The 20,476-nt window shown below is 49.0% G+C and overlaps 3 protein-coding genes across 5 annotated transcripts in view; 1 reads left to right on the forward strand and 2 right to left on the reverse strand.

Annotated features, from left to right (window-relative positions):
- Positions 1 to 20,476, forward strand: part of LOC130890474 (H-2 class I histocompatibility antigen, Q10 alpha chain-like) — a 136,809-nt gene that overhangs the window by 53,704 nt on the left and 62,629 nt on the right. The window lies entirely within an intron of this gene.
- LOC130890475 (H-2 class I histocompatibility antigen, L-D alpha chain-like) lies at positions 1,458 to 5,512 on the reverse strand. The gene is made up of 7 exons (XM_057794410.1): positions 5,441 to 5,512; positions 4,982 to 5,251; positions 4,527 to 4,802; positions 2,652 to 2,927; positions 2,408 to 2,524; positions 2,194 to 2,226; positions 1,458 to 1,858 (listed from the first exon to the last, which is right to left on the reverse strand). Exons 1-7 carry the CDS (start codon positions 5,502 to 5,504, stop codon positions 1,854 to 1,856), a joined length of 1,041 nt encoding a protein of 346 aa, XP_057650393.1. The 5' UTR covers positions 5,505 to 5,512; the 3' UTR covers positions 1,458 to 1,853.
- On the reverse strand, positions 11,233 to 15,458 carry LOC130890469 (H-2 class I histocompatibility antigen, L-D alpha chain-like). Of its 3 annotated transcripts, XM_057794402.1 has the most exons (8): positions 15,355 to 15,458; positions 14,901 to 15,170; positions 14,349 to 14,624; positions 12,454 to 12,729; positions 12,207 to 12,323; positions 11,994 to 12,026; positions 11,798 to 11,845; positions 11,233 to 11,658 (listed from the first exon to the last, which is right to left on the reverse strand). In XM_057794402.1, exons 1-8 carry the CDS (start codon positions 15,425 to 15,427, stop codon positions 11,654 to 11,656), a joined length of 1,098 nt encoding a protein of 365 aa, XP_057650385.1. In that variant the 5' UTR covers positions 15,428 to 15,458; the 3' UTR covers positions 11,233 to 11,653. The 3 variants fall into 3 exon arrangements, with proteins under 3 accessions (XP_057650385.1, XP_057650386.1, XP_057650387.1); XM_057794403.1 differs by lacking the exon at positions 11,798 to 11,845; XM_057794404.1 differs by lacking the exons at positions 11,798 to 11,845; positions 12,207 to 12,323 and having other exon boundaries at positions 11,233 to 11,452.

Below are 20,476 nucleotides of genomic sequence, written 5' to 3' on the forward strand. Positions count from 1 at the left end.
CTTTACTGGGCAACTAGACCCACAGTGGTGTGTCCTAGTCAGGGTTTCTGTCGCTGTGATGAAACACCATGACCGAAGACACTTGGGGAGGAAAAGGTTTGTTCATCATTGGAGGAAGTCACATGAGACAGGAACCTGGGGGCAGGAGCTGATGCAGAGGCCATGGAGGGTGCTGCTTTCTGGCTTGCTCATCCTGGTTTGTTCAGCCTACTTTTATTTTCCACCCTCTGGTTGTCCTGAAACTCACTCTATAGTCCAGGCTGGCCTTGAACTGAGATCCACTGGCCTCTGCCTCACAAGTGCTGGGATTAAAGTGGCATGCTACTATGTCCAGCTCTCAGCCCAGGACCATCGGCCCAGGGATGGCACCACCCACAGTGGACTCTGCCCACTCTCATCAGTCACTAAATAAGAAAATGCCAGTCAGGCAGCAGTGGTGCTTGACATTAATCCCAGCTCCTGGAAAGCAGAGGCAGGTGAATTTCTCAGTTTGAAGTCAGCCTCACTACAAAGTGAGTTCCAAGATAGCCAGGGCTACACAGAAAACCTGTCTCAAAAACCAAAAAACAAAAAAATAAATAATAAATAAAATAAAGCCGGGCGGTGGTGGTGCATGCCTTTAATCCCAGCACTTGGGAGGTAGAGGCAGGCGGATCTCTGTGAGTTCGAGACCAGCCTGGTCTACAAGAGCTAGTTCCAGGACAGGCTCCAAAACCACAGAGAAACCCTGTCTCGAAAATGCAAAAAAATAAATAAATAAAAAAATAAAAATAAAAAAATAAATAAATATAAATAAGAAGTAGGGAGGGAGAGAGGAAGAGAGAGAGAGAGAGAGAGAGAGAGAGAGAGAGAGAGAGAGAATATACCCTACAGGCTTTCCTACAGCCTGGTCCTATGGAGGCATTTTTTTAATTGAAGCTTCCTCCTCTCAGATGACTGTGGCTGTATCAAGTTTACATAAAACCATCCAGGACACATGGGAGTAGGCCAAAAGGGTGCTCTAATGGTAACTGAGTGGGGAAACCTAGCAAGGCTTTCCTACCTCTATTCTTTACCTTACCCCTATATACCCAAGAAAAAAAATCTTTCAGGCAATATAAAAATTACAATGTTTTCACCTCAAAACTATTATCAAAACATCTGATCTAACCTGAAGCTATAATAAGGCTTTGTTTCAGCGATGATGCACTCTGACACCTGTGAACACATCTCTCAACATTAAAATAGTTAAACTAGCTGGGCTACTGGAACTCAGTGGAGTTTCTTAATCATGAATCTCAGCCACAGTCTATATGGCTCCACAATAGGAACTCATGTGTTCCAGCTGTGAGACACTTTCTTATTTATATTTTAATCATCAAACATTATAATCTATCAGACAGCACAGCTTAGGAAGAAATCATCTTCATGATAGTCCACAGGTAACCCTGCCTGGTAGAGCAGGATGTTCCCGAGATAAACACACCACATTACAGGCAGTCGGATCTCCCCACACCAATTCACACCATGCCACACACCAGAGAGAGATGGCGGCTGCAAACCTGCGAAGGCAAAGCAGAACCAAAAGACATTCTGGAGTCTGTGGTCCTGGGCCCTAGCTTATCCAGAGAATCACTATCAGGGAGTTTGTCCGGGTGGGCAGACATCCTTAACTTCAATTGTCACTGACTGCTCCTCTGACAGGGCCACCATCACTGGTGTGCAGGGGTGAGATGTGCTCCTCAGTTCTCATTGAGGCCGTAGATTCCAGGAAACATTAGACACTGTTCCCTAAAGAGAGCTGGGGGGCTCTGGATGTCACAGGAGGGGCCTGAATACGTCATCTGTCACTCTGTCAGGGCAGGCAGCCGTCTTCACGCTACAGAACAAGAGACATGAATAACCACTGTGAAGACAGCATCTCAACAATCCACCGCTCACTCAAAGGTGATTTGAGGGTCCCTAAAACCCAATTATGTCCACTTTGCCCCTCTCCAAGACAGGTCCAAAATTGTCACTTTACAATCCAGGAGACAAATATCAGATACAATGTAGGCACTATCCATGCTTAGGGTAAAAATAAATACATTCATAACAAGGTACAACCAAGGCCCCCAGAATATTGCACTGGAGGAGAAATGGATTGCCAGAGCTCCCACTATCTCCAGCTGCACCCCAGGGGCCTCAGGGATAATCCTGCTCCCCCACACTTACCTGGAGCCAGAGCATATTCCCCTCCATTGCTACCTGTGAGAAGAAAAGCTGTGAGAGACCAGGGAAGACCCCGACCCTAGGAAGTTTCCAGAACTGACAGCAGACCCAGGGTAGAGACAGGAGCAATGAGAGCTGTGGATGTGTTTCCCATTAATGAGGCAGAGCACACTTCTAAAAGGGGCTGAGAGAGAACTCAGACCCTGCCCTTTCCTACCTGGGTTTCTCCTCCTCTTCATCACAACGGCCACCACAGCTCCAATGATGGTCACAGCTCCAAGGAGAACCAGACCAGCAATGACTGCCATGATGGGGACTGTGGACTGAGGAGGGTCTGGGAAGGGAAGGACAGGAAGGGAAGGTGAGGGTCATTACCCCAGCTCTTAGCCCTGACCCTGCTCAGAGTCTGCAGAAGGCTCCATCTTTCCCTTACCCCAGCTGTGCACCCACTCCCTCCTTACCCCATCTCAGGGTGAGGGGCTCAGGCAGCCCCTCATGGTACACATGGCATGTGTATTTGTGCTCCTCCCCAGAAGGCACCACCAGAGATGCCCACTTCTGGAAGGTTCCATCCCCAGAAGGTCTAGTCTCCACCAGCTCCATGTCCTGAGTCTGTTCCTCCTCTTCCCTCTGCCAGGTCAGGGTGATGAAAGAAGGGTAGAAGCCCAGGGCCCAACACCTCAGGGTGACATCACCTTTAGACCCAGGATGATGGGTCACATGTGCCTTTGGGGGATCTGTGTGGAAGATTTTTAAAAAATACTATAATTAATAAGATAAACTGAAACCTGTAAGACAAAGTTTAATCAATAATGACACTGAACTATGTGCCTGTTTTAACACTTCTGTCATCACACTAGTGACCTTCAGGTAGAGTTGGTCACACTCAACACAGAACTGCACATTTCCCTGCGAGGACCCAGAAACTAGGCGGGGGAATCCCCATGAGCCAGCAGGTCAACATGGTCTTCCTTATGTGATGTTCTGTAGTGTAAGTTAGGTGATAAAAGAATGAAGGAATAATAAATTATTTATTTATGTGATTAAATCCATATCAAAATGAGAAATTAGGAGCATGGCTACATAAAAGATGCCTCCAACTCCTGCAGCCCCACTGAGGCCACATTGCTGCCTAGTGTATCTGTTCCTCCAAGTTATGAACCATCACCAAGTGAGTAGCAGAAATATGGTGGACTAATGACATGCAGCCAAAGAAACTGACTCCCCAAGCCATGGGGAAAAGATACCAGGTATTGTCACCCAGGATCCCTGAAGTGTGCTGTGGAGCCTAGTGCAGCACTCACTGGGACACAACTGTGCTCACAGGGTATGTGGATCTTCCCTGTCACTCAGGTCCCTGAGTTGCAGAAGACCCTGTCTCTGAGGAAGTTCAATTCCTAAGTCACTAGGGCAACACTGTAACTTGCTGTTGCAGAGGGAGAGGGGTCTCTGTGTGGTTAATTCTGGCAGAAAATAGTCTAAGCTCCCAGGAATCTTTCTAGTTTAAAGGGAACAGTGAATTATTTCACAGTTATGGAGAAACACCTTGTCTCAACAAAACAAAACAAAACAAAACCCAACAACAAAAACAAAAAACCCCACTGACTTAACTTGTCTAATTATCCAGAGTATCAGTCCCCATGGCACCTGTGGAGACTGATAGACATGATAATAAAAGGGGACAGAGAAACAATACCTTAAAAGTGAAGAAGAAAAACTAATTAAAATCAAAATGACAACTTAAAAAAAAAGAAAATTCAATTAAAGAAAAAAAGTAGGAGAAAAAGAAAAACCTCCACAGTTTAGTACTTTCCCAGGCACCCCATAAGTGCTCTCGTGACCATTCTAGGAAGAGATAGATTTGGGGTGTGGGAGGGATACAAAGCTCACACAGGAATTAGAATGTATTTTTTGGAATGTTCTTGAAACTGGATGAGGCAACCTAGGAAAGGAAAGTCCACGTCTTCCATCAGGAAAAGGAGACTCCGGTGTAAGGGCTGACACACTCAGACGACAGGACTCAGAGTCCACAGACACTGGGTGTGGGCAGAGAACGCTGCCTGGGAGAGGCCATGGCTGACAGGGGCTGCAGACTGAAGGAGCCACTGTTGGTGATGTCGGGATCCTCTCTCCTCCCTCCTGAGACAGATGTGGAACTGTCCAGGGTGAAGACTGAGCCCTGGGAGGTCAGTGCAGTCCCTGCCATGCTGGATCAGGAGACCCAGGGACACTGTTTGCTCTCAGAGACAGGGGCATGACCCCAGTGAGGGTTTCCTCTTCCTCAGGACTGAGCCCAGCCCGAGGACAGAGGGAGGAGTTGCCCGTGGCCCCCGCACCTGTGCGCAGCAGCGCGTCCTTCCCGTTCTCCAGGTATCTGCGCAGAGAATGCACACAGGTGCCCTCCAGTTCAGCCTTCAGTCTCTCTGCAGCACCAGCCTGCTCCCACTTGCGCCGGGTGATCTGCGCCGCCGTGTCCGCCGCCGTCCACGTCTTCAGGTCGTCGTTCAGGGTGAGGTAATCGCAGCCATCGTAGGCTTGCTGACTGTACCCGCGGAGGAAGCGCCCATCCGACCCCACCTCACAGCCATACATCATCTGGATGGTGTGAGAGCCTGCGGGGACCCTGCGGTCAGCCCCGCCCTGCTTCCCCGCCCACCCGCGGACTCTAACTGAAAGGGAAACCGGGTCAGGTCCATGCTCCCCTCCCAAACCTCAGTCCTGGGAACCTGGGCTACTCAAGCCCGTGCTTAGGGACGTGGAGGGGTCGTGACCTCCGACCGCGGTCACTCACCGCCCTCGCTCTGGTTGTAGTAGCCGAGCGCGGTCCTCAGGTTCCCTCGGAAAACCTGCTCAATGTTCTTGGCGTTCCGTGTGTTCCTCTCCCAATACCCAGGCCCTTCCTGCTCCACCCACGGCGCCCGCGGCTCGTATCTCGGTGTCTCCGAAGCGCTGTCGTAGAGCACGAACTGCGTGTCGTCCACGTAGCCGACAGAGATGAACCGGGGCTCCCCGAGGCCGGGCTGGGACATGATGGTGTAGAAATATCGCATGGAGTGCGAGCCTGGGGGCGGCGGGCGGTGAGACCCCGACCTTCCTCCCGGGACCCCGGGCTGGAGGGCGGGCCGGGAGGGGAGCAGGGCGCAGGGCTCGGGACGCGGGTGGAGAAGGGGCGGGAGGGTCCGGCTGGGCCACACGGTGCCGCCCCCGCCCTCCCCGCAGAGCCTGTTTTCCCTCCCGACCCCGCACTCACCGGCGCGGGTCTGGGTCGGGGCCAGAGCGGCCATCAGCAGCAGGAGCAGCGTGCGCGGCGACATCGCCCCCATCTCAGATTTGGGAGGCATCTGTGTTCCGCGGACTCCGTGGACTTTATAACTGGTGACTGCGGCCATGCTGGTTGGTTCTCCGGGATCGCGTCACCCAACGGGCCTGAGACCCGCCCAGTTGTCATCAGTGTCCGGGCAGAAGGAGGATCTGACCCAGGTTAGGAGCTGGAGAAGTGAAACTGGAGACCTAGGAATTCCCAGCCCTGGGCTTTCCCACCCAGACCTCACCAGCCTGGGGACTAAGACTTTGCCTGAGCCCTGTGCTGTGGGATGGGGCGCTGTGTGTCATGGTGTCTCTGAGCCGCCTAAGACCAACTGCTCCTCAAGTCAGTCAGGATGAAACCTAAGAGCATGAAGTTTCCAAGTAAAATTCACACAGCACTTAAAATGAATGTTCACGGAAACAGATCCTGTCAGAGTCCTGGTGAGTGCGAGGGTCTGCCATGCACACCTGCATCCGGCGGTTACTGGAGTTTTCACAGCTCTGGTCAAACACTTTTGACTTTGTTAACTGTATTGTTCTATGTGAATCTCCCTGCAGGAAGGAGTCCCCACTCAGCTCTACTCTCACCTTCTTCTTCAGTTACCTGTGGATGGGATTTGAAGATCTCAATTCAAAATCCACAGAAATAAAAAATTATAAATCTAAATTTTCTCCACAGTACTGAACAGAATAAAACCCCAAATCCCCAGTATGCACCTCTGCCATGAGAGTCGCCCTCTGTCCAGTGTCCACACTGCACGGGACTGAGGAACTCAGAAGCCAACTCAGTTGTCAGGTCCAGGGTCCCTCAACTCTGTGACATTCATCTCCCTCATCTCATCAGCTTATAAAGTGAGAGTGAAGATCGTGGTGGGGGGCACAGGTTTTGTAACTTCTACCACACTATCATTGTTATTCTGCTTTATAGGTACAGTTCCTCTCTGACTGTGGTTTATTCCCTAAAGCAGCTGTACCATGGGAGTGTGTGCACACAGGGAAACGTGGAGTGTAGAAGGGTCAGTGCCCTGCTGTATTTGGTCTCCACAGGGGTCTCTTCCCATGGAGAAGGAGTCTACTCTGCTGAGACAATGACCCAGGTCCACATGGACAATCTCAGGACTATGGAATGAAAATCTGTGTAAAACACAAGCACTGGAGTCATAGATGATCATCTGGGAAGAAACACTAGGAGTCTGAGTGTAAGCACAGGCTGTGAAGACACGATCCTGAGCAAAGAGGCAAAGTCTCTGTTTACAGGTGAGATCCCTGAGTATCAGGCCTGGCAGTGGGTGCTGCCCACTGCAGGTGAACACAGGAGCCTGGTCTCTGTGGGAGTCTGTGTGGTGCTTGCAGGCCAACACCTCTGCTTTTCTTTGTTTCTTTCTTTCTTGAAAATTTTCATACCAATCCCAGTTTCCACTCCCTTTCCTTCTCCTGCTCACTTGGCCTTTCCCCCTTAACCCACCCCCCATCCACTCCTCAGGAAGGGTAAGGCTTCCCATGGGAAATTAGCAAAGTCTAGCAGGTCACTTTGAGGCATGACCAAGGCCCTCCCCAGGTGGCACTGGATGTCAGGAAATACCCCTTACCCATCATGAGAAAGTGTCCAGGTCAAAACACATTTCCTGTCTTTGGTTGGGGTAGCTCCCCAAAAACCTTTCCAGTCATTGGCTCACTAGTCACCCATCACTGAGTTCAGCTAGATTTGCTCTGAAAGATCCTCCGGGGCAACAGCTAAGAGGACTCTCCAGTGACGACATTGACCTGAGCTTGTCTTTGGCTCTGGCGCTACGAAAACATGGAGGTGATGCTCCAGCACATATAAGCACTCCTAAGGAGGCTGTGCCTGCTCAGTCCTTAATAAGTCTGCCCACCAATCAGAGCTCTTTAAGTAAGGTCTCAGAGCTGGTGGGAGGAACCCTGGTATTGTTCACTAGAGTAATATTAAGAGCTGATTTGTAAATTGTGTGTTCCAGGGTCCATGAATAACAGCATTAAGCCTATAACTGTATAACCTAGCCGTGGTCTTTAACCAAAACCAATTGCAAATTTAACTGCAATATTCATTTGTGAATTTAGTTCATTTTGAGTGGCCAAGGCATTTGCAACCTGTCCCATAAGGTATCCATTGTGCTAGCAGAAGCAACTGACTGACTAATGGGAAATCCAGCAGCTCTAGCTGCTCTGGGAGCCACAGCAATGCCATGGGATGGGTTGATAGGTAGGGGAACAATCCTTGGCACTCAGACCACCATAACCAGCTCCTCAGGATCCCAACAGCTCTTCAGTTGACAAGCCAGTGTCTACTTGATCTCTCGGCTCTGTCCTGTCTTGTTAAAAAATGCTCTCTGTGAACAAAACTTTTAGCTGTTCCCATTTGGGAGTTAATCCTCATGGGCTTGCTCCTAATCATTTATGGTAAATAAATTTTACCCATGTTCCTTCTTTTGGGCATATGCAATATGTTCACGTAACCGTGGATACATATTCTCATCTTATTTTTGCCTCAGCCCATACAGGAAAAAAATTATGGGATGTTAAAAGTCACTGTCTCCAGGCTTTTGCCTACATGAGAGTTCCAAAAACTGTAGAAACTGGCAATGGGCCAGCCTACACCAGCACTGGCTTTGCGAAATTTTGCTCTGGGTTCTCTATTTCTCATAAAACAGGAATACCTTATAATCCTCAAGGACAAGCTATAGTGGAGTATGCACATCATGTATCAGTGGCCTGCTCTCGAGATATCTTAAAATGAAGTCTTAAAGACCCAGCATTGAGATGAAAATGATTATGAGCTTTTTTTGTAGCTTTCTAAGATTTTTGACTAACCGTACAAATTTGGCGAGTAAGCTGATCAGCCAATGCATTCCCCTTGCTCAAGGGACCAGGAAGGCCAGTATGAGCCCGCACACGCCCTACGTAAATGGGAATAGATCGGGCCCAAAGCAATGTCTGAATAGCCAATAACTGTATCTGGACTCGAGATACAGAGGCAATATAAGCTGTAGTCTTCAAAGATGCAAGAAATTTGCTTATAATATTAGCATATTTTTTAGGACCATTGTACAGCTATCAATTTAGCCACCTGAGCAGATTTAGCATCAACAGGCTGAATATCAAAATCTGGAGGGGAGGCCACCACAGCTCTCCTGGTAGAAGACCCGTCAGTAAACACATTCTGTGCCCCTGCCAGAGGTTGTAAAGGAATAACTTTGGGGAAGCATATCCGATGATTTCAGAAAAAGGTGACCAACTTATCAGAAGGAAATTGATTATCAAACCTTCAGGGATTAGTGCATAAAAACAAGGCCCAGTCTTCAGCAAAATTTTGCAGCCAAGTTCTTTTTGCCTGGGTGTAATAAACTTATAAGGTAACATTTTGCATTTTTTTTTTTTTTTTGATTTTCGAGACAGGGTTTCTCCGTAGCTTTTGGTTCCTGTCCTGGAACTAGCTCTTCTAGACCAGGCTGGCCTCGAACTCTCAGAGATCCACCTGCCTCTGCCTCCCGAGTACTGGAATTAAAGGCCTGCGCCACCACTGTTGGCATAAGGTAACATTTTAAAGGTTTGTAAAATAAGTTTTTACCTTTTCTGAATAACATGTAGCACAGCTGATGGATACGAGATAACATTTTTTACAGGTGACACGTTCATGTACCCATAGGATGGGTCCTTGCTGCCAAAAAACTCCAGTAGCACTATGCTGAGAGGGAAAAATTATCAACAGCAGCAGTTGACGATAATGAATATGAGCAGAGGCATGCTTTTCCTCAATTAAAGTAATACATTGCCTTGCCTGAAGTGTCAACTTACGAAAGGAGGTTGGGTCTGGATTCCCCTGCAGAATGTCAAAGAGTGGTTTTAAGACTCCCATAGGAATTCCTAGATTGGGCCAGACACAATTGAGGTCTCCAAGCATTTTTTTTTATTATTTATTTATTAAGTATACAATATTCTGTCTGCATATATGCCTGCAGGCCAGAAGAGGGCACCAGATCTCATTACAGATGGTTGTGAGCCACCATGTGGTTGCTGGGAATTGAACTCAGGACCTTTGGAAGAGCAGGCAATGCTCTTAACCGCTGAGCCATCTCGCCAGCCCCGTCTCCAAGCATTTTTGAAAATTATTTAAAGTTTGTAATTTATCTAAGCAAAGAGTAACTTTTTTTGTGATTTTACTCCTGTCTGCAACAGCTGATGCCCCAAACACTGATATGGAAACTGTTGTTGTACCTTTTCAGAGGCTATTATCAATCACAGAACTATCAGCCCCTGTATCTGGAAGGCCTTGGAACCTTTTCCCATGACAGTTATTAGCCCAATGAGCCCCCTTTTGATATTTTGGGCAAATACCTGGATTTCTCCTGGGCTGACTAACCCTTTACCCGCAGGACAGTTCCTTTTGCTGTGTTTCTAGTTGTGGTGCGGCTCAGTTCTAGCACACACCTTTTACCAAGAGCTTTCTGCTTAAAATAATATTTTATTTTTGAGACAGGGTTTCTCTGTGTAGTTTTTAAGTCTGTCCTGGAACTCCCTCTATAGACCAGGCTGGCCTCAAGCTCACAGAGATCTGCCTGACTCTGCCTCCCAAATGTTGGGATTAAAGGCACGAGCCACCAGTGCCCAGGTTTTTTGTTTTGTTTTGTTTTAACAAGACAGGGTTTCTCTGTGTATCTTTGGAGGCCATCCTGGAACTAGCTCTCGTAGACCAGACCGACGTTGAACTCACAGAGATCCGCCTGCCTCTGCCTCCCGAGTGCTGGGATTAAAGGAATGCACCACCACCACCCAGCTATAAGTGATTTCTTGCTAGTAATGTTTGTACTGTGTATCTGTGTGGTGTCCATAGGGGCAATGAATGTCATAGAACAGGAGTTAAGGATGGTTATGAGCCATCATCAGGTGGGTGCTGGGATCTGAACCTGGGTTCTCTGCAAGAGCAGCAAGTGCTCTCAAGCCCTGAGTCATCTCTTCAGTCCCTGGATCATGGTTTTTAAAAAACATAAATCTCAAGTAGACCCAGGCTGTAAATCCTTGAGTCTCCACTGGAAGCAGCACCAGGATTCCCAAAGGCAGAGAGGGAGAGGGGACCTTGGGCAGAAAACAGATCCAAAACACAGATCTGAGATGAGATCCTGTGAATCCCTCCTCTCTGCCCATCCTACAACCCGGGTTAGATTCTGATAGATGGGAAAGAAGGAGAGAACCTCCTGGGAGGGGCCTGAAGGGAGGCAGGAGCTCAGGAGACTGAAGCTCATGTTCTCATCACACAGTCTCCTGAGTGCAGGGGCCGAGCTGGGCCTTGAGGGGACAGGGATGGAAAACACCTCTTAATTCTGTCACTCAGGGACCCCACAGGGTGATGAGGCCGACACCACTCACAGGAGCAGGAACAGACCTAGGCCTCCATGCTAACTAAACAGACAAGAAATCAACACTGAAGACAGGGGAAAGAGTCACAGCCAGAACAGAAGCCCTGACTGTCACAGCAGCCCTGGCAGCTCATAATCCTGGGGACAGGACAAGGCTCTGGCCATCCCAGTGTCCCTGTGATCACAGATGTCAGCATTTGGTTCTAAGTGATGAAGAGAACTGAGCCAGGAGGGGACAGAGCTGAGGAGTAACCTTGTCAATGCCAACAGTGGACTGAGCTCCACCTCGGCACAGCCCTGTTCTCACTCAGCTCCCACAGCCTCATCCTGTCCCACCAGATGCACACAGCATAATGAACACAGATTCTGGGAGGTTCTCCACGCTGCCATTTATTTCCTCCATAAACTCTAGCTCAATCCGTTATTTTACCACCAATCAACCTTTGAGATCAAGGACATTAACAATCAAGTTCACGTTCAGATTCTTATTTTCTTATTTGGAGAAATCAGGGTTGCAGCTCAGGACAGCATGGAGAAGACAGGATGGAGATGTCCCCTCCTGTCTGCAGGAACAGGAAGATCGGCTGTGGAAGGGAACAGGGCAGTGCAGGGACAGGGTCAGGTGTGCAGGGGTGGGCTGGGCTCCCCAGTTCTTCACATTGAGCCCATAGGATCGCAGGGAACATCAGACACTATTGCTGAGAGTGAACTGAGGGGCTCTGGATGTCACCCAGAAGAGACCTGAACACATCGTCTGTCACTCCATCTACACCAGGCAGCTGTCTTCACGCTACAGAACAAGAGCCATGAACAATCACTGTGAGATAACATCCCAACAACCCACCACTCACTCAAAGGTGATGCTGCCCATCCCTGAAATCCAATAATGTTTCCCCTGCCCCTCCCCAAGTCAGGTCCCAGAGGGTCACCTTTACAGTCTGTAAGAAGCACATCGGAACTCTGGGAACTGTCCCTGCCTGAGGTAAAAATATATGTATTCATGGGAAGGTAAAAACTTGGCCCCTAGAAGATTTGCTGAAGGAGCTATTATGTATTGCCAGAGCTCCCCAAATATACCAGCTTCACTCCACAGGCCTCAGGGACAATCCTGCCCACCACTCTTACCTGAAGCTAGAGCATAGTCCCTTCCTTTTCCACCTGTGAGAAGAAAAGCTGTGAGAGACCAGGGAAGACCCTGACTCTAGGAAGTTTCTAGAACTGACAGCAGATGCAGGTTAGAGACAGCAGCAATGAGGGGTGTGGATGTGTTTCCCATTAATGAGGCAGAGATTCTTCTAAAAGGGGCTGAGAGAGAACTCAGACCCTGCCCTTTCCTACCTGGGTTTCTCCTCCTCTTCCTCACAACGGCCACCACAGCTCCAATGATGGTCACAGCTCCAAGGAGAACCAGACCAGCAATGACTGCCATGATGGCGACCGTGGACTGAGGAGGCTCTGGGAAGGGAAGAAGGACAGGAAGGGAAGGTGAGGGTCATTACCCCAGTTCTCAGTCCTGACCCTGCTCAGGGTCTGCAGAAGGCTCCAGCTTTCCCTGACCCCAGCTGTGCACCCACTCCCTCCTTACCCCATCTCAGGGTGAGGGGCTCAGGCAGCCCCTCATGGTACACATGGCATGTGTATTTGTGCTCCTCCCCAGAAGGCACCACCAGAGATGCCCACTTCTGGAAAGTTCCATCCCCAGAAGGTCTGGTCTCCACCAGCTCCATGTCCTGAGTCTGTTCCTCCTCCTCCCTCTGCCAGGTCAGGTGGATAAAGGCAGGGTAGAAGCCCAGAGCCCAGCACCTCAGGGTGACATCACCGTGAGATCCAGGATGATGGGTCACATGTGCCTCTGGGGGATCTGTGTGGATGATTAAAGAAATCCGACAATTAACAAGATAAACTGAAATCTGCAAAGACAAAGTTAAATCAATGATGACATTGAACTATGTGACAGTTTGAACACTTCTGTCATCAGACTAGTGACCTGCAGGTAGAGCTGGTTCCCTCATCACAGAACTGCAGTTTCCTGGAAGACTCAGAAGCTAAGAGGGAATACAAATGAGCCAGTAGATCAACATGGTCTTCTTATGTGACATTCTGTAGCATGAGTTATGTAGGAAAAGGATGAAGGAATGGAAAACAATTAATTTACATATGTGATTAAATCACATAAATATAAGAGATTAAGAAGAAGGAGGTAAACAGGTGCCACCAATTCTTCTGCCACCATTGATGCACAACCACTGTGGCCATCTTGCTGACCAGCATTTACTGTAGGACCAAGAGAACAGCCATCAACAAAATGTGTATCACTATTGGGTAAACCTCTGACCCTCAGCCAGAGGAAATGAATCCTGAAGCCATGCCTCTGGGGGGGATGGACAAGATACCAGGTATTGTTGCCCAGAATCCCTGAAGTGTGCTGTGGAGCCCAGTGCAGCACTCACTGGGACACAGTGGTGCTCACAGGGTGTGTGGATCTTCCCTGTCACTCCAGTCCTGGAGTTGCTGAAGACCCTGTCTCTGAGGAATTCAATTTACTAGGGCAACACTGTAACTTGTTGGGTCAGAGGGAGAGCAGGGTCCTCTGGATGGTTAATTCTGGCCGAAAATATAAACTCCCAGAAATCCTTCTCGTTTAAAGGGAACACTAACTTGCTCCAAAGCTATGGAGAAACCATCTCTCCAAAGGGGTGGGGGGAGGGAACCACCACCACCAACAGCAACAAAAAAACGCCTCTGATTTAACTTGTCTAATTATCCAGAGTGTGAGTCCCCATGGCACCTGTGGAGACTGATACACATAACACAAGGGGAGGGTGAGAAGAAATACCGTCCCAGACTGAGAAAGAAAAACTCAGTTAAAGGAAAATGACGACTTCGAAAATAAAACAAAACAAAAATATGAAAGAAAAAAAGAGAAACCCCACAATTTGTTCAGAGCTCCCCGGAAGTTCCCACGTGACCATTGTAGGAAGATATAGAATTAGGGTGTGGGAGAGATGCAAACCTCCCACACAGCAATCTGGGAGAATGTATTCTTTGGAAAGTTCTAGAAACTGGGGAAGTAGCCTAGGGTAGGGGCACCCATGTCTCCCATCCATCAGGTAAAGGAAACTCCGGTCCTGGTGTGTAAGGGCTGACACACTCAGATGACAGGACTCAGTGTCCACAGACACTGGGTGTGGGCAGAGACCCGGCCTGGGAGAGGCCATGGCTGACAGGGGCTGCAGACTGAAGGAGCCACTGTTGGTGATGTCGGGATCCTCTCTCCTCCCTCCTGAGACAGATGTGGAACTGTCCAGGGTGAAGACTGAGCCCTGGGAGGTCAGTGCAGTCCCTGCCATGCTGGATCAGGAGACCCAGGGACCCTGTCTGCCCTCAGAGACAGGGGCATGACCCCAGTGAGGGTTTCTTCTTCCTCAGGACTGAGCCCAGCCCGAGGGCAGAGGGAGGAGTTGCCCGCGGCCCCTGCACCTGTGCGCAGCAGCACGGCCTTCCCGATCTCCAGGTGTCTGCGCAGCCCCTGCACGCACTCGCCCTCCAGGTAGACCTTCTCTCTCTCTGCATCACCATCCCGCTCCCACTTGCGCCTGGTGATCAGCGCCGCCGTGTCCGCCGCCGTCCACGTCTTTAGGTCGTCGTTCAGGGTGAGGTAATCGCTGCCGTCGTAGGCGAACTGTTCATACCCGCGGAGCAGGCGCCCGTCCGACCCCACCTCACAGCCATAAGTCACCTGGAAGGTGTGAGAGCCTGCGGGGACCCCGCTGTCAGCCCCGCCCACCCGCCCCGCCCCCGCAATCCACGCCCCGCGGCCCCGCCCACTCAAGATCAGTCCCGCTTGCCCTTCCCGCTCCCGAGGCCCAGTCTTCGTACTCCGCGGCCCCGCCCACCTGCGAACTCTAAACCTTAAGGGAAACCGGGTCCGGTCCCCGCTCGCCTCCCGAACCTCGGACCTGGGACCCTGGGAGACTCCGGCCCGTGCGTAGGGACCTGGAGGGGTGGTGACCTCCGACCGCGGTCACTCACCGCCCTCGCTCTGGTTGTAGTAGCGGAGCAGGGTCCTCAGGTTATCTCGGAAAGTCTGCTCTTGTTTCTTGGCGATCTGTGTCGCCCTCTCCCAATACTCCGGCCCCTCCTGCTTCATCCAAGGCGCCCGCGACTCCATCCTCGGAGTCTCCGCGTTGCTGTCGTAGCGCACGAACTGCGTGTCGTCCACGTAGCCGACGGAGATGAACCGCGGCTCCCCGAGGCCGGGCCGGGACACGGCGGTGTAGAAATACCGCATGGAGTGCGAGCCTGGGGGCGGCGCGCGGTGAGACCCCGACCCTGCTCCCGGGACCCCGGGCAGGAGCGCGGGCCGGGAGGGGAGCAGGGCGCGGGGCTCGGGTCGCGGGTGGAGAAGGGGCGCGGGGACGCGGCTTCCCCGGTGCCGCCCCCGCCCTCCCCGCAGAGCCCGTTTCCCTCCCGACCCCGCACTCACCCGCGCGGGTCTGGGTCGGGGCCAGGGCGGCAGCCAGCAGCAGGAGCAGCGTGCGTGGGGCCATCGCCCCCATCTTAGGTCCGGGGCTACTCTGACTTCCGCGATCTGGGACTTTACAGTCGGTGACGTCGATGACGCTGATTGGTTCTCCGAGATCTCGTCACCCAATGGGGGTGAGAATCGCCGAGTTGTCATCAGTGTCCGGGCAGAAGGACCTGACCCAGGTTAGGAGCTGGAGAAGTGAAACTGGGGACAGGGGCTTCCCCACCCAGACCTCACCCTCCTAGGGACTAAGACTTTGTCTGAGCCCTGTGCTGCGGGATGGAGCGCTGTGTGTCATGGTGTCTCTGAGCCGCCTAAGACCAACTGCTCCTCAGGTTAGTCAGGGTAAAACCTAAGAGCATGAAGTTTCTAGAGAAAATACTCACAGTCCTTAAAATAAATGTTCACGGAAACAGGTGCTGTCAGAGTCCTGGAGGGTGCGGGGCTGCTGTGGACACCTGCACCGGGAGGTGACTGGAGATTTTACAACTTTGATTAAGCACTTTCGACACACTGTGTCATATGTGACTCTCCCTGCAGGAAGGAGGTCTGCTCACCTCTGCTTTCACTTTCTACTTTAGTTATGTGTGGCTGCGATTTGAAGACATCAAGTAAAAATTCAGAGAAACAAAAACTGTATAAATACAATTTTTTTCTCCAAACTATTGAACACTGATGAAACGTCAAATACCAGTATATACCTCTGTCATGAGAATGATTCTCTGTCCAGGAACTCAGAAGCCAACTGTTATCAGATCCAGGGTCCCAAAGTCTGCGACAATCATCTCCCTCATCTCATCAGCTCATAAAGAGTGAAGTCAGAGAGAGAAGGAGAGAGAGACAGGTTATGTAACTTCTACCATGCTGTCACCATTATTCTCTTTATTATTAGTTCCAGTTCCTCTCTTACTGTGGTTTATTCACTAAAGCAGCTGCACCATTGAAGTGTGTGGACACAGAGAAAAGTGGAGTGTAGACAGGGTTAGTGTCCTGCTGTATTTGGTCTCCATAGGGTTTTCTTCCCATGAAGAAGGAGTCTACTGTGCTGATATATTTACCTAGGTCCACACGGAGATCTCAAGATTATGGAATGAAGATCCGTGTAAAACATAAGCACCTGGAGTCACAGATGATCATCTGGGAAGAAACACTAGGAGTCTGAGGTAAGCACCAGGCTGTGAAGACATGATCCTGAGTGAAGAGGCAAAGTCTCTATTTTCAGTTGAGATTCCTAAGCATCAAGCTTGGCAGTGGGAGCTGCCCACACAGGAGCCTGGTCTCTGTGGGAGTCTGTGTGGTGCTTGAGGCCAGCACCTCTGCTTTGAAGAGAAACATCTCTCCACTGCATCCCTGTTGACTGAGGTTTTCTGCCCGACTCGGTCCTTGTCCTGCCTGGTTCCTGCAGTTGTTAAGTCCCACAGAAATCACACAGATGTCTACATTAGTTATAAACTGATTGGCCCATTAGCTCAGGCTTCTTATTAACTCTTACAACTTATATTAGCCCATTATTCTTGTCTATGTTAGCCACATGGCTCAGTGCCTTTTTCAGCAAGGTAATTGCATCTTGCTACTTCTGTGGCTGGGCAAGGACTGCAGAGGAATGGGCTTCCTCCTTCCCAGAATTCTCCTGTTCTCCTTGACCCGCCTCTACTTCCTGTCTGGTTGTCCTGCCTATACTTCCTGCCTGGCTAGTGGCCAATCAGCATTTATTTAAAATATAATTGACAGAATACAGACCATTCTCCCACACCACTTCCCCCTCTTTTTTTTTTTTTTTAAACAAAGGAAAATATCCATAGTCCATTTGTTGGGAATGTGGGCATAGTATTTCAGGCTACTTCCTGCTGGTTGGGGATTCTGATAATCTTATGGGGACCTATAGAAAATTTAGAATTATGATCAAGTCCTGACTGGAGTATCCTGTGAGGCTTCATCATTTCAGGCAGCATCCTGAATCTGTTCTGGATGTAGAACTCTGACATCTGGGCCATCTGTTCCTACTAGAGATTTCTCAGGTGGTCTTCCTTGATCAAACCTGATTTTTCTTAACTCAGAATGAATCCACAGCCTCTCATTTCCCATGGAAACAAAAGCAAATGCTCTTCTCCAGAGTAGCATACATTTTGACTTCAATTTTGAAGTCAAGGTATTTTTAAAACACCTATCTTGGGTTATTTCAGCAGCATTTATAAGCAAATATCTTTTAGCAGCCATTGCTCCTTCCTCAGCATTCAAACAATTCAAAAAGAACATAATAACATACAGTATTCAGACTCTGTATATCTTTCATCTTTATGTGGCTTTATTTTAACATCTATTTCTTTTATTTTTAATTTTTGGCTTTTTGAGACAGAATTTTTCTGTGTATCTTTGTCCTGGAATTTACCCTGTAGACCAGGCTGTCCTTGAACTCACAGAGCTCTGCCTGCCTCTGTCTTCCAAGTGCTGGGATTAAAGGTGTGTGCCACCATACCGAACTACTCTTTTTTTTTAAAAAAGGACTTTAACCTTTTTCTTTTCTCTCCCAAGCCTGCATATATTTCTAAACACAGTAAACCATTTAGAGGGGTTTTTTTTTGTTTTGTTTTGTTTTTTTGTCTTTGAATCTATCTTTGCTGTATGTCTCTCTCTCTTTCTGACCACATGAGTCTTTAATTTACTAAACGATATGGCTAGGATTAAAGCTATGGCTTTGAAGGCTACATCCAGTCCATTCCTTAGCTTTCTGAGATTCCAGCCTCATGGCCGAGGTACCTGCCAGAGCCATGTTTATTGCCACAACTATATGGCATTTCAAGGTCCCTGTCACAAACAGAAAGCATGTCATCAACACCATTTAAGTGTTTCGTGGCAGGACCTCTTTAAAGAACTGCAATGTTTTGCAGCTAAAGCTGAGTCAGGAAGCCTCTCTTAAATGAGAGCCATGTATCTAAAAAGCAGAGCCCACCTGAGAAAATGCTGTTATCAATAAACCATGCTTAACTCTATTCTTTTCTGTCTAGAATTACTTCCCAAGCTCTGTCAGGCTTTATGTGGATGCAGTTGTCCACACGTTGGGCACCATTTGTTGACTGAGGTTTTCTGTCCCACCCGGTCCTTGTCCTGCTCAGTTCCTGCAGTCATTAAGTCCCACAGAAATCACACAGAGGTCTACATTAGTTATAAACTAATTGACCCATTAGCTCAGGCTTCTTATTAACTCTTACAACTTACATTAGCCCATTATTCTTGTCTATGTTAGCCACATGGTTCAGTACCTTTTTCAGCGATCAGAGCTTATTAAAAATATAATTGACAGAATACAGATCATTCATCCCAACCAGCTTGTTGTTGCCATTGTGTTCCCAGAAGTGACTTTTCTTCTAGAAGATCCAGGGTCTGACTATGATGAGAAAAAGAAAGAGGAAGGGTGGTGGAGAGAATGAAATGAGTCTGACCTGCAGGTCTCTCCTGGGTTTTGGTTTGTTTCTGTTTTTTTAAGACAAGGTCTGTCTCCACAGCTCTGTCTGTTGTTGATCTCACAGAAACCCAACTGCCTTTGCATCCCTCGTCCTGGGATTTAAGGCTGTGTCACCACACCTGGCTTTAGTTACTTTTCTATGGCTGTGAAAAGACACTGTGACCCCAGCAACTTATAAAAGGATTTGTTTCATTTGGGTTTAAGTTTTCAGAGGGTTTGAGTCCATGATGGCAGAGGAAAGTGTGGTGGCAGGAACAGCTGAGAGCTCACATCTTTACCCACAGGCAAGTGTCAGAGACACTGGGAATAGTGGGAGTCTCTAAAACCTCCGTGCCCAGCCCCAGTGACACACCTCCTCCAACAAGGCCACACCTCCTGATCCTTCCCTAACATTCCATCAGCTGGAACTCAAGTATCCAAACCTCTGAGCCTGTGTGGCCATTCTCATTCAAACCCCCACAGTATTCAGTGTGGGATGTCAGATACTCTGCAGGGTTCTGCAGATGTGTCCACTGTGATCTGTAGACAAACACCCTCAAGCAGGAGGACTCCACTGCATTAGGATCTTCCCCTTTGCTTCTGCCTCCTCCTGCTCAGTCCTCTGCCTTCTCCCTCAGGTCTCACCCCAGCAGTGCCCAGCACCCCTGACTCCAGAGCTCTGCACTAACGCTGTCTCTTCCTTTGCATCTAGTTTCTCTCTGTGGTCAGCCATCTTGTCAGCCATATTGCTGTGAGCCAGGCTGTGTGGTTTCCTTCTGTAAAAGCTACAATAGGGGCTGGAGAGGTGGCTCAGAGGTTCAGAGCACCTGCTGCTATTGCAGAGGATCCAGGTTCAGTTCCCAGCACCCATATGGTCCTTCACAACCATCAGTGACTCCAGTTCCAGGGGATCAAGTGCCTGGTGCACCTACATACTCATAAACACAAAATATACATCTAATAAAAACAAAATTAAAAATACATTTTTCTCTTTCTTTCTTTCTTTCTTTTTTTTTTTTTTTTTTTTGAGACAGGGTTTCTCTGTAGCTTTGGAGCCTATCCTGGAACTAGCTCTTGTCAACCAGGCTGGCCTTGAACACACAGAGATCCACCTCCCTCTGCTTCCCGAGTGCTCGGATTAAAGGTGTGTGCCACCACCGCCCAGCGCCCAGCTAAAAAATACGTTTTTAAAAATGCTCTATCATGTCTCTCTCCCTCTCCTACACATCTAGAGTGTGAGTCCCAGGCGCTGAGGGCACAGGGCTGTTTAGTCAACATTGAACCTCCAGCCAAAGGAGCCAGAGCTGGAGCAGGACAGGGACTGGTGGCTGAAATAGACTGTGCTGAAATGGTAATTTGCAAAGCAGCAGAAAATAAAAATTACAAAAAGATTTCATTTTATAGACTTACTGTGCACAGTAGATCTAACAGCCTCATTAAAGGCAGAAGACACTGTGGGTATTCATCTTTGCACATGAACCATGTGTTAGTCTTTTTGTTGTTGTTGTTTGTTTGTTTTTTAATAGATTTTTATTGATATTTTTTGAGCTCTACAGTTTTCTCTGCTCCCCTCCCTGCCTCTCCCCTCCCACCTTCAATCCTCCCCCAAACCTCCCTTCTCCCAATTTTCTCAGGAGA

Source organism: Chionomys nivalis, chromosome 19 (genome assembly GCF_950005125.1).
Source record: "Chionomys nivalis chromosome 19, mChiNiv1.1, whole genome shotgun sequence".
In the NCBI taxonomy this organism is placed as follows: Eukaryota; Metazoa; Chordata; class Mammalia; order Rodentia; family Cricetidae; genus Chionomys; species Chionomys nivalis.

Coding starts and splice junctions, on each gene's coding strand:
- LOC130890469 (XM_057794402.1), bottom strand. CDS start 15,427: ATGGGGGCGATGGCCCCACGCACGCTGCTCCTGCTGCTGGCTGCCGCC. Junction 12,730..14,348: donor GGCCGTGCTGCTGCGCACAG/GTGCAGGGGCCG, acceptor TCATCCACACAG/ATCCCCCAGAGGCACATGTG. Junction 12,324..12,453: donor GCCCCTCACCCTGAGATGGG/GTAAGGAGGGAG, acceptor TTCCCTTCCCAG/AGCCTCCTCAGTCCACGGTC.
- LOC130890475 (XM_057794410.1), bottom strand. CDS start 5,504: ATGTCGCCGCGCACGCTGCTCCTGCTGCTGATGGCCGCTCTGGCCCCG. Junction 5,252..5,440: donor CCCGACCCAGACCCGCGCCG/GTGAGTGCGGGG, acceptor CGCCGCCCCCAG/GCTCGCACTCCATGCGATAT. Junction 2,525..2,651: donor GCCCCTCACCCTGAGATGGG/GTAAGGAGGGAG, acceptor TTCCCTTCCCAG/ACCCTCCTCAGTCCACAGTC.